The 13565-nt window shown below is 51.8% G+C and overlaps 1 protein-coding gene across 6 annotated transcripts in view; it reads right to left on the bottom strand.

Annotated features, from left to right (window-relative positions):
- TRIM62 (tripartite motif containing 62) overlaps positions 1-12686 on the bottom strand; it is a 34614-nt gene extending 21928 nt beyond the window's left edge. Inside the window, exons 1-2 of one of the 6 annotated variants that reach the window (XM_069741472.1) lie at positions 11928-12686; positions 520-928 (exon numbers count right to left, since the gene is read on the bottom strand). In XM_069741472.1, coding sequence (XP_069597573.1) covers positions 520-927 — 408 coding nt within the window. In that variant the 5' untranslated portion in view covers position 928; positions 11928-12686. Of the gene's footprint in view, positions 1-519; positions 929-4923; positions 5796-11137; positions 11236-11824 lie in introns of those variants that run through there. The other 5 variants (XM_069741473.1, XM_069741476.1, XM_069741471.1 and 2 more) reach the window with 5 other exon arrangements.
- Between the last annotated feature and the right edge of the window lie 879 nt (positions 12687-13565).

Here is a 13565-nt window from a genome sequence, read left to right as displayed (position 1 = left end):
ACACCTGTATTAGAGGGTCATCCCTTGTGTTCCCCCTTACACCTGTATTAGAGGATCATCCCTTGTGTTCTCCCTCTCACACCTGTATTAGAGGATCATCCCTTGTGTTCTCCCTCTCACACCTGTATTAGAGGGTCATCCCTTGTGTTCTCCCTCTCACACCTGTATTAGAGGGTCATCCCTTGTGTTCCCCCTCTCACACCTGTATTAGAGGGTCATCCCTTGTTTTCCCCCTTACACCTGTATTAGAGGGGCATCCCTTTTGTTCCCCCTTACACCTGTATTAGAAGGTCATTCCTTTTGTTCCCCCTTACACCAGTATTAGAGGATCATCCCTTGTGTTCTCCCTCTCACACCTGTATTAGAGGATCACCCTTTTGTTCCCCTTTACACCTGTATTAGAGGGGCATCCCTTTTGTTCCCCCTTACACCTGTATTAGAGGGTCATCCCTTTTGTTCCGTCACACACCTGTATTGGATTGTCGTCCCTTGAGCCCCCTCATACCTCTGTACCCTCACCTGCAGCTCCTCAAAGGCCTCGTCCACATTGGTCACCTGGTGCTGCTCATGAAGGGAGGGTTCATCACAGAAGAAGCAGACAACGGTGCGGTCCGTCAGGCAGAAAAGCTTCACTTTGTCGTGGTCTTTGCAGGGAAAAGAGCTTCTCTGGGCGCTCAGGATGGCGTCTAGGGGGAAGGCCGAGTACCTTTCCACAATGTTAGACAGTTTTAGGCTGGGGGACAAGGTGGGCTCCGAGAAGGTCCTCCGGCACTCGGGACAGTCCAGGGGGCCCCCCAGCTTGTGCCGGCTCCAGTGCTCAGTGATGCATTTACGACAGAAGTAATGTTCACAGCCGAAGCTGACGGGGTCCTGGTATATACTGAGACAGATAGAGCAGAGCAGCTCGTCCTTCAGACAGCACGCCATCCTGGGGGCCAGAGAGGAGCACGTCAGCATGGAGACCACCCCAGACAAGTCACCAGCCTGCCCCCATCATACACCCCGACAAATGTCACCAGCCTGCCCCCCATCATACACCCCCGACACATGTCACCAGCCTGCCCCCATCATACACCCCGACAAATGTCACCAGCCTGCCCCATCATACACCCCGACAAATGTCACCAGCCTGCCCCCATCATACACCCCCGACACATGTCACCAGCCTGCCCCCATCATACACCCCGACACGTCACCAGCCTGCCCCCATCATACACCCCGACACATGTCACCAGCCTGCCCCCATCATACACCCCGACAAATGTCACCAGCCTGCCCCCCATCATACACCCCCGACACATGTCACCAGCCTGCCCCCATCATACACCCCCGACACATGTCACCAGCCTGCCCCCATCATACACCCCGACAAATGTCACCAGCCTGCCCCCATCATACACCCCGACACATGTCACCAGCCTGCCCCCATCATACACCCCGACACATGTCACCAGCCTGCCCCCATCATACACCCCCGACACATGTCACCAGCCTGCCCCCATCATACACCCCCGACAAACGTCACCAGCCTGCCCCCATCATACACCCCAACACATGTCACCAGCCTGCCCCATCATACACCCCGACAAATGTCACCAGCCTGCCCCCATCATACTCCCCCGACACATGTCACCAGCCTGCCCCCCATCATACACCCCCGACACATGTCACCAGCCTGCCCCCATCATACACCCCCGACAAATGTCACCAGCCTGCCCCCATCATACACCCCCGACACATGTCACCAGCCTGCCCCCATCATACACCCCCGACAAATGTCACCAGCCTGCCCCCATCATACACCCCAACACATGTCACCAGCCTGCCCCATCATACACCCCGACAAATGTCACCAGCCTGCCCCCATCATACTCCCCCGACACATGTCACCAGCCTGCCCCCCATCATACACCCCCGACACATGTCACCAGCCTGCCCCCATCATACACCCCGACAAATGTCACCAGCCTGCCCCCATCATACACCCCGACAAATGTCACCAGCCTGCCCCCATCATACACCCAGACACATGTCACCAGCCTGCCCCCATCATACACCCCGACAAATGTCACCAGCCTGCCCCCATCATACACCCCAACACATGTCACCAGCCTGCCCCATCATACACCCCGACAAATGTCACCAGCCTGCCCCCATCATACTCCCCCGACACATGTCACCAGCCTGCCCCCCATCATACACCCCCGACACATGTCACCAGCCTGCCCCCATCATACACCCCCGACAAATGTCACCAGCCTGCCCCCATCATACACCCCGACAAATGTCACCAGCCTGCCCCCATCATACACCCAGACACATGTCACCAGCCTGCCCCCATCATACACCCCGACAAATGTCACCAGCCTGCCCCCATCATACACCCCGACACATGTCACCAGCCTGCCCCCATCATACACCCCGACAAATGTCACCAGCCTGCCCCATCATACACCCCGACACATGTCACCAGCCTGCCCCCATCATACACCCCGACAAATGTCACCAGCCTGCCCCCATCATACACCCCGACAAATGTCACCAGCCTGCCCCCATCATACACCCCGACACATGTCACCAGCCTGCCCCCATCATACACCCCAACAAATGTCACCAGCCTGCCCCCATCATACACCCCGACACGTCACCAGCCTGCCCCCATCATACACCCCGACAAATGTCACCAGCCTGCCCCCATCATACACCCCGACAAATGTCACCAGCCTGCCCCCCATCATACACCCCGACAAATGTCACCAGCCTGCCCCCATCATACACCCCGACAAATGTCACCAGCCTGCCCCCATCATACACCCCGACACATGTCACCAGCCTGCCCCCATCATACACCCCGACAAATGTCACCAGCCTGCCCCCATCATACACCCCGATAAATGTCACCAGCCTGCCCCCATCATACACCCCGACAAATGTCACCAGCCTGCCCCCCATCATACACCCCGACAAATGCAGACTCGGATATTACACGTATCCCCCGGCATACTCTCACACTCACCCCGGTGTAATATCCAACCCGACCCCCACCCCTAATATACAACCTGACCCCCACCCGATATAATATCCAAGCTTCCCCCCCACCCCAATGTAATAACCATCCTGCCGCCCACCCCAGTATAATATCCAACCTTCCCCCCACCCGATATAATATACAACCTTCCCCCCCACCCCTAATGTAATAACCAACCTGCCCCCCACCCCAGTATAATATCCAACCTGACCCCCACCCGATATAATATACAACCTGCCCCCCACCCGATATAATATACAACCTGCCCCCCACCCCTAATGTAATAATCAACCTGCCCCCACCCCGGTATAATATCCAACCTGACCCCCACCCGATATAATATCCAAGCTTCCCCCCCACCCCTAATGTAATAACCAACCTGCACCCCACCCCGGTATAATATCCAACCTGACCCCCACCCGATATAATATACAACCTGCCCCCCACCCGATATAATATCCAAGCTTCCCCCCACCCCTAATGTAATAATCAACCTGCCCCCACCCCGGTATAATATCCAACCTGACCCCCACCCGATATAATATCCAAGCTTCCCCCCCACCCCTAATGTAATAACCAACCTGCACCCCAGCCCGGTATAATATCCAACCTGACCCCCACCCGATATAATATACAACCTGCCCACCAACCCCTAATGTAACAACCAACCTGCCCCCCACCCCAGTATAATATCCAACCTTCCCCCCCCCCACCCCTAATATAATATACAACCTTCCCCCCACCCGATATAATATCCAACCTTCCCCCTCACCCGGTATAATATCCAACCTCCTCCCCACCCGATATAATATCCAAGCTTCCCCCCCACCCCTAATATAATGTCCAACCTCCTCCCCATCCCTAATATAATAACCAACCTGACCCCCACCCGATATAATATACAACCTTCCCCTCACCCGATATAATATCCAAGCCTCCCCCCAACCCCTAATATAATAACCAACCTGCCCGCCACCCCAGTATAATATCAAACCTCACCCCCCACCCGATATAATATCCTACCTTCCCCCCACCCCGGTATAATATCCAACCTCCTCCCCACCCCTAATGTAACATCCAACCTTCCCCCCCACCCCAGTATAATATCCAACCTTCCCCCTCACTTTAATAATATAATATCCAACCTTCCCCCCACCCCTAATATAATATCCAACCTTTCCCCCTCCCCACCCCGGTATAATATCCAACCTTCCCCCCACCCCAAATATAATTTCGAACTTTCTCCCCCACACCTAATATAATATCCAACCTTCCCCCCACCCCCAGTATAATATCCAACCTTCCCCCTCACCCCTAATATAATATCCAACCTTCCCCCCTCCCCACCCCGGTATAATATCCAACCTTCCCCCCACCCCTAATATAATATCGAACTTTCTCCCCCACACCTAATATAATATCCAACCTTCCCCCCACCTCCAATATAATATCAAATATTCCCCCCTCCCCACCCCTAATATAACATTCAATCTTCCCCCCTCCCCACCCCCGGTATAATATCCAACCTTCCCCCCCACCTGGTATAATATCCAATTTCCTCACCCCTAATATAATATCTAATCTTCCCCCTCCCCACCCTCAGTATAATATCCAACCTTCCCCCACCCCCCCACCCCTGGTTTAATATACAACCTTCCCCCCCACCTGGTATAATATCCAATCTCCTCACCCCTAACATAATATCTAATCTTCCCCCCTCCCCACCCTCCGTATAATATCCAACCTTCCCCCAACCCCTAATATAATATCCAACCTGCCCCCCCTTGGTATGATATCCAACTTGCCCCGTCAGTGTAATATATAACCCCCACCCATGTTATATCAAACACTCTCTCCTGGTATATTACATATTTGATGGCGGCGGCTCAATGTACCCGCTGTAACTGGTGGCGGCTCACTGTGCATGTGGTGGTGGTTTGCTATGCTCGGCGGTTGTAGCGGCTTGCTGTGCCCGGTAGTGGTGGCGGCTCGCTGTACCTGCTGTGACTGGTGGCGGCTTGCTGTGCCCGGTGGTGGGGGCTCGCTATGCAGGTGGTGGGGGCTCGCTATGCAGGTGGTGGGGGCTCGCTATGCAGGTGGCGGCGGTTTGCTGTACCTGCTGTGACTGGTGGCGGCTGGCTGTGCTCGGTGGTGGCGGTAGTTTGCTGTGTCTGGTGGTGGTGGCGGCTCACTGTGCCAAGTAGTGGTGGTGGTTTTCTGTGCCCGGTGGTGGTGGTGGCGGCTTGCTGTACCTGCTGTGACTGGTGGCGGCTCGCTGTGCCCGGTAGTGGTGGCTACTTCACCCCTAATATCCAACCTTCCCACTCACCCCTAATATAATGTCCAACCTACCCTGTTATGACCTGGTGGTCAGGACAATAATGGACCTGGTGGTTAAGAGCGCACAGAATGACCTGATAGTTACTAATAATATAGGACGAGCTCTGAGACGTGGGAACTCTGCTGACCGCAATCCGTAATCCTATCACACACACTAGAAATAGCCGTGGAGCGCTCCTGACGCTCCCTAGGCGCCTCGTCACAGCCTAAGGAACTAGCTAGCCCTAAAGATAGAAAAATAAAGCCTACCTTGCCTCAGAGAAATTCCCCAAAAGAACAGGCAGCCCCCCACATATAATGACTGTGAGTAAAGATGAAAATTACAAACACAGAGATGAAATAGATTTAGCAAAGTGAGGCCCGACTTACTGAACAGACAGAGGATAGGAAAGGCAGCTTTGCGGTCAGCACAAAAAACTACAAAAAGACCACGCAGAGGGCGCAAAAAGACCCTCCGCACAGACTCACGGTGCGGAGGCGCTCCCTCTGCGTCCCAGAGCTTCCAGCAAGCAACACAACAATCAAAATAGCAAGCTGGACAGAAAAATAGCAAACCAAAAAAAAACAAGCAGTAACTTAGCTTCTGCTGGGAAGACAGGTCACAAGAACGATCCAGGAGTGAACTAGACCAATACTGGAACATTGACAGGTGGCATGGAGCAAAGATCTAAGTGGAGTTAAATAGAGCAGTCAGCTAACGAATTAACCTCGTCACCTGTGGAAGGAACCTCAGAAGCCGCAGCCGCACTCACAACTACCAGAGGAAGCCCATGGACAGAACCAGCCGAAGTACCATTCATGACCACAGGAGGGAGCTTGACAACAGAATTCACAACAGTACCCCCCCCCTTGAGGAGGGGTCACCGAACCCTCACCAGAGCCCCCAGGCCGACCAGGACGAGCCAAATGAAAGGCACGAACCAGATCGGCAGCATGAACATCGGAGGCAAAGACCCAGGAATTATCTTCCTGACCATAACCCTTCCACTTGACCAGGTACTGGAGTTTCCGTCTCGAAATACGAGAATCCAAAATCTTCTCCACCACATACTCCAACTCCCCCTCAACCAACACCGGGGCAGGAGGATCAACGGATGGAACCACAGGCGCCACGTATCTCCGCAACAATGACTTATGGAATACATTATGGATGGCAAAAGAAGCTGGAAGGGTCAAACGAAACGACACAGGATTGAGAACCTCAGAAATCTTGTACGGACCAATGAAACGAGGCTTAAACTTAGGAGAGGAAACCTTCATAGGAACATAACGAGACGACAACCAAACCAAATCCCCAACACGAAGTCGGGGACCCACACAGCGCCGGCGGTTAGCGAAACATTGAGCCTTCTCCTGGGACAATGTCAAATTGTCCACCACATGAGTCCAAATCTGCTGCAACCTATCCACCACAGTATCTACACCAGGACAGTCCGAAGACTCAACCTGCCCTGAAGAGAAACGAGGATGGAAACCAGAATTTCAGAAAAACGGCGAAACCAAAGTAGCCGAGCTGGCCCGATTATTAAGGGCGAACTCAGCCAAAGGCAAAAAGGACACCCAATCATCCTGATCAGCAGAAACAAAGCATCTCAGATATGTTTCCAAAGTCTGATTAGTTCGTTCGGTTTGGCCATTTGTCTGAGGATGGAAAGCCGAGGAAAAAGACAAATCAATGCCCATCCTAGCACAAAAGGCTCGCCAAAACCTCGAAACAAACTGGGAACCTCTGTCCGAAACAATGTTCTCCGGAATGCCATGTAAACGAACCACATGCTGGAAAAACAATGGCACCAAATCAGAGGAGGAAGGCAATTTAGACAAGGGTACCAAATGGACCATCTTAGAGAAGCGATCACAAACCACCCAAATGACCGACATCTTTTGAGAGACAGGGAGATCCGAACTAAAATCCATAGAGATATGCGTCCAGGGCCTCTTCAGGACCGGCAAGGGCAAAGGCAACCCACTGGCACGAGAACAGCAGGGCTTAGCCCGAGCACAAGTCCCACAGGACTGCACAAAAGAACGCACATCCCGCGACAAAGACGGCCACCAAAAGGATCTAGCCACCAAATCTCTGGTACCAAAGATTCCCGGATGACCAGCCAACACTGAACAATGAACCTCAGAGATAACTCTACTAGTCCATTTATCAGGGACAAACAGTTTCTCTGCTGGGCAACGGTCAGGTCTATCAGCCTGAAATTTTTGCAGCACCCGCCGCAAATCAGGGGAGTTGGCATACAAAATTACCCCCTCTTTGAGAATACCCGCCGGCTCAGGAACACCCGGAGAGTCGGGCACAAAACTCCTTGACAGGGCATCAGCCTTCACATTCTTAGAGCCTGGAAGGTACGAAACCACAAAATCAAAACGGGAGAAAAATAGCGACCAACGAGCCTGTCTAGGATTCAACCATTTGGCAGACTCGAGATAAGTCAAATTCTTGTGATCCGTCAAGACCACCACGCGATGCTTGGCTCCTTCAAGCCAATGACGCCACTCCTCGAATGCCCACTTCATGGCCAACAACTCTCGATTGCCAACGTCATAATTGCGCTCAGCAGGCGAAAACTTTCTAGAAAAGAAGGCGCATGGTTTCATCACCGAGCCATCAGAACTTCTTTGCGACAAAACAGCCCCTGCTCCAATCTCAGAAGCATCAACCTCGACCTGAAACGGAAGCGAAACATCTGGCTGGCACAACACAGGGGCAGAAGAAAAACGACGCTTCAACTCCTGAAAAGCTTCCACAGCCGCAGAAGACCAATTGACCACATCAGCACCTTTCTTGGTCAAATCAGTCAACGGTTTAGCAACACTAGAAAAATTACTGATGAAGCGACGATAAAAATTAGCAAAGCCCAGGAACTTTTGCAGACTTTTCACAGATGTCGGCTGAGTCCAATCATAAATGGCCTGGACTTTAACAGGGTCCATCTCGATAGTAGAAGGGGAAAAAATGAAACCCAAAAATGAAACCTTCTGAACTCCAAAGAGACACTTTGACCCCTTCACAAACAAAGAATTCGCACGAAGGACCTGGAACACCATTCTGACCTGCTTCACATGAGACTCCCAATCATCCGAGAAGACCAAAATATTATCCAAATATACAATCAGGAATTTATCCAGGTACTCTCGGAAGATGTCATGCATAAAGGACAAATACTGATGGAGCATTGGAAAGCCCGAATGGCATAACCAGGTACTCAAAATGGCCCTTGGGCGTATTAAATGCTGTTTTCCATTCATCGCCCCGTTTAATACGCACAAGATTGTACGCACCACGAAGATCTATCTTGGTGAACCAACTAGCCCCCTTAATCCGAGCAAACAAATCAGACAGCAACGGCAAAGGATACTGAAATTTGACTGTAATTTTATTAAGAAGGCGGTAATCAATGCAAGGTCTCAAAGAACCATCCTTCTTGGCCACAAAAAAGAACCCTGCTCCTAACGGTGATGACGACGGGCGAATATGGCTTTTCTCCAAGGATTCCTTTATATAACTCCGCATAGCGGCGTGTTCTGGCACAGATAAATTGAACAATCGGCCCTTAGGAAACTTACTACCAGGAATCAAATTAATTGCACAATCGCAATCCCTATGAGGAGGTAGGGCACTGGCTTTGGGCTCATCAAATACATCCCGGTAATCCGACAAAAACTCTGGAACTTCAGAAGGAGTGGAAGACGAAATAGAAAAAAATGGAACATCACCATGTACCCCCTGGCAACCCCAGCTGGACACAGACATAGATTTGCAGTCCAATACTGGATTATGAACCTGTAGCCATGGCAACCCCAAAACGACCACATCATGCAGATTATGCAACACCAGAAAGCGGATATCCTCCTGATGTGCAGGAGCCATGCACATGGTCAATTGGGTCCAATACTGAGGCTTATTCTTGGCCAAAGGCGTAGCATCAATTCCTCTCAATGGAATAGGATACTGCAAGGGCTCCAAGAAAAACCCACAACGCCTGGCAAACTCCAAGTCCATCAAATTCAGGGCAGCGCCTGAATCCACAAATGCCATTACAGAATAGGATGACAAAGAGCAGATCAGAGTAACGGACAAAAGAAATTTCGACTGTACCGTACCAATGGTGGCAGACCTAGCGAAACGCTTAGTGCGCTTAGGACAATCGGAGATAGCATGAGTGGAATCACCACAGTAAAAACACAGCCCATTCCGACGTCTGTGTTCTTGCCGTTCAGCTCTGGTCAAAGTCCTATCACACTGCATAGGCTCAGGTCTATGCTCAGATAATACCGCCAAATGGTGCACAGCTTTACGCTCACGCAAGCGTCGATCGATCTGAATGGCCAAAGACATAGACTCATTCAGACCAGCAGCCGTGGGAAATCCCACCATGACATCCTTAAGGGCTTCAGAGAGACCCTTTCTGAAGATTGCTGCCAGGGCACATTCATTCCACTGAGTGAGCACAGACCACTTTCTAAACTTCTGACAATATATCTCCGCTTCATCCTGACCCTGACACAGAGCCAGCAAGATTTTCTCTGCCTGATCCACTGAATTTGGTTCATCATAAAGCAATCCAAGCACCAGGAAAAACGCATCAACATCAAGCAATGCCGGATCTCCTGGCGCAAGGGAAAATGCCCAGTCTTGAGGGTCGCCACGTAACAAAGAAATAATGATTTTCACTTGTTGAACAGGGTCACCTGAGGAGCGAGGTTTCAAAGCAAGAAACAATTTACAATTATTTTTGAAATTCAGAAACTTAGATCTATCCCCAAAAAACAAATCAGGAATAGGAATCCTAGGCTCTGACATCGGATTCTGAACCACAAAATCTTGAATGTTTTGTACTCTTGTAGTGAGATTATCCATACAAGAGGACAGACCTTGAATGTCCATATCTACACCTGTGTCCTGAACCACCCAGAGGTAAAGGGGAAAAGAGACAAAACACACTGCAAAGAAAAAAAAATGGTCTCAGAACTTCTCTTATCCCTCTATTGAGATGCATTAGTACTTTGGGCCACCTGTACTGTTATGACCTGGTGGTCAGGACAATAATGGACCTGGTGGTTAAGAGCACACGGAATGACCTGATAGTTACTAATAATACAGGACAAGCTCTGAGACGTGGGAACTCTGCTGATCGCAATCCCTAATCCTATCAAACACACTAGAAATAGCCGTGGATTGCTCCTAACGCTCCCTATGCAACTCGGCACAGCCTAAGGAACTAACTAGCCGTAAAGATAGAAATATAAAGCCTACCTTGCCTCAGAGAAATTCCCCAAAGGAAAAGGCAGCCCCCCACATATAATGACTGTGAGTAAAGATGAAAATTACAAACACAGAGATGAGATAGATTTAGCAAAGTGAGGCCCAACTTACTGAACAGACAGAGGATAGGAAAGGCAGCTTTGCGGTCAGCACAAAAAACTACAAAAAGACCACGCAGAGGGCGCAAAAAGACCCTGCGCACCGACTCACGGTACGGAGGCGCTCCCTCTGCGTCCCAGAGCTTCCAGCAAGCAAGACAAAAATCAAAATAGCAAGCTGGACAGAAAAATAGCAAACCAAAAAAAAACAAGCAGTAACTTAGCTTCTGCTGGGAAGACAGGTCACAAGAACGATCCAGGAGTGAACTAGACCAATACTGGAACATTGACAGGTGGCATGGAGCAAAGATCTAAGTGGAGTTAAATAGAGAAGCCAGCTAACGAATTAACCTCGTCACCTGTGGAAGGAACCTCAGAAGCCGCAGCCCCACTCACCACCACCAGAGGAAGCCCATGGACAGAACCAGCCGAAGTACCATTCATGACCACAGGAGGGAGCTTGACAACAGAATTCACAACACTACCCCCCCACCCGATATAATATCCAACCTACCGCCACCACCCATAATATCCAACCTACCCCCCACCCGATATAATATCCAACCTGCCCCCACCACCCCTAAGATAATATCCAACCTACCCCCCCACCCGATATAATATCCAACCTGCCCCCACCATCCCTAATATAATATCCAACCTTCTCCCTCACCTCTAATATCCAACCTTCCCCCTTTCCCACCCCGGTATAATATCCAACCTTCCCCCCACCCCTAATATAATATCTAACCTGCCCCCTCCACCCATAATATAATATCCAACCTACCCCCCACTCGATATAATATCCAACCTGCCCCCACCACACATAATATAAAATCCAACCTACCCCCTCACCCGATATAATATCCAACCTGCCCCCACCCCTAATATAACATCTAATCTTCCCCCCCCCCACCCTGGTATAGTATCCAACTTTCTCCTCCACCCCTAATATACTATCCAACCTGCCCCCCCTTGGTATGATATCCAACTTGCCCCGTCAGTGTAATATATAACCCCCACCCATGTTATATCAAACACTCTCTCCTGGTATATTACATATTTGATGGCGGCTGCTCAATGTACCCGCTGTGACTGGTGGGGGCTCACTGTGCATGTGGTAGTGGTTTGCTATGCTCGGCGGTGGTAGCGGCTCGCTGTGCCCGATAGTGGTGGCGGCTTGCTGTACCTGCTGTGACTGGTGGCGGCTTGCTGTGCCAGGTGGTGGCGGCGGTTTGTTATGCCTGGAGGTAGTGGAGGCTCGCTGTGCCCAGTGGCAGTTTGCTCTACCTGCTGTGACTGGTGGAGGCTCGGTTTGCCCGTGGTGGTGGTGGCTCGTCGTGCCCGGTGGTGGCTTGCTGTGTGCGGTGGTGGTGGCGTCTCGCTGTGCTCGGTGGTGGTGGCAGCTCGTTATGTCCGTTGAAGGCTTGCAGTGCTGGGTGGTGGCGGTTTGCTGTGCCCAGTGGTGGCGGCTCCCTGTGCCCGATGGTGGAGGCGGCTCGCTGCACCCGGTGCTGGAGGCGCCTCGCTGTGCCTGATGGTGGTGGCGGCTCGCTGCACCCGGTGCTGGAGGCGCCTCGCTGTGCCTGATGGTGGTGGCGGCTCGCTGTGCCCGAGTGGTGGCGGCCCGCTGTGCCCGGTGGTGGTTCACTGTGCCCGGTGGTGGTGGTGGCTCGCTGTGCCCGGTGGGGGTGGCGGCTCGCTGTGCCCGGTGGGGGTAGCTCACTGTGCCCGGTGGTGGTGACGGCGGTTTGCTGTGCCCGGTGACGGCGGTTTGCTGTGCCCGGTGGTGGTGACGGCGGTCTGCTGTGCCCGGTGGTGGCGGTTTGCTGTGCCCGGTGGTGGTGACGGCGGTCTGCTGTGCCCGGTGGTGGCGGCCCTCCCTCCCTGATGTTCCCGCAGCCTCTGTTCTCTTCCTGCTCAGGTTCAGCTGCTCTTCTTCCTAATCAGCCCTGTGAGGATGGAACAGTCCAACTCAGCAGCACCCCTCACAGTGGAAAGGTCCAGCCTCACACACTGCAGCCACAGCAAGGGGGGACCTGCCATCACCAGACACCCCCAGGTACTGCAATGGTACAGTCCTCCAGATCCTCTTTACACAGCAAGAATTAAAGGGACAGTGTCCACATCATCCCACATCTGCGATAGATACCAGGCTCAGCAGTCAGTATCACACAGGATAGGATTAGATACACGGCTCAGCAGACAGTATCACACAGGAGAGGATTAGATACACGGCTCAGCAGTCAGTATCACACAGGAGAGGATTAGATACACGGCTCAGCTGTCAGTATCACACAGGATAGGATTAGATACACGGCTCAGCAGACAGTATCACACAGGAGAGGATTAGATACACGGCTCAGCAGTCAGTATCACACAGGAGAGGATTAAATACACGGCTCAGCTGTCAGTATCACACAGGATAGGATTAGATACACGGCTCAGCAGACAGTATCACACAGGAGAGGATTAGATACACGGCTCAGCAGTCAGTATCACACAGGAGAGGATTAGATACACGGCTCAGCTGTCAGTATCACACAGGAGAGGATTAGATACACGGCTCAGCAGTCAGTATCACACAGGAGAGGATTAGATACACGGCTCAGCTGTCAGTATCACACAGGGGAGGATTAGATACACGGCTCAGCAGACACTATCACACAGGGGAGGATTAGATACACGGCTCAGCAGTCAGTATCACACAGGATAGGATTAGATACACGGCTCAGCAGACAGTATCACACAGGAGAGGATTAGATACACGGCTCAGCAGTCAGTATCACACAGGAGAGGATTAGATACACGGCTCAGCAGTCAGTAT

The sequence above is a fragment of the Ranitomeya imitator genome, chromosome 10 (assembly GCF_032444005.1).
Source record: "Ranitomeya imitator isolate aRanImi1 chromosome 10, aRanImi1.pri, whole genome shotgun sequence".
Lineage (NCBI taxonomy): Eukaryota > Metazoa > Chordata > Amphibia > Anura > Dendrobatidae > Ranitomeya > Ranitomeya imitator.
The sequence above is the reverse complement of the archived record's forward strand: the minus strand, read 5'-3'. Positions and strand labels throughout refer to the sequence as shown.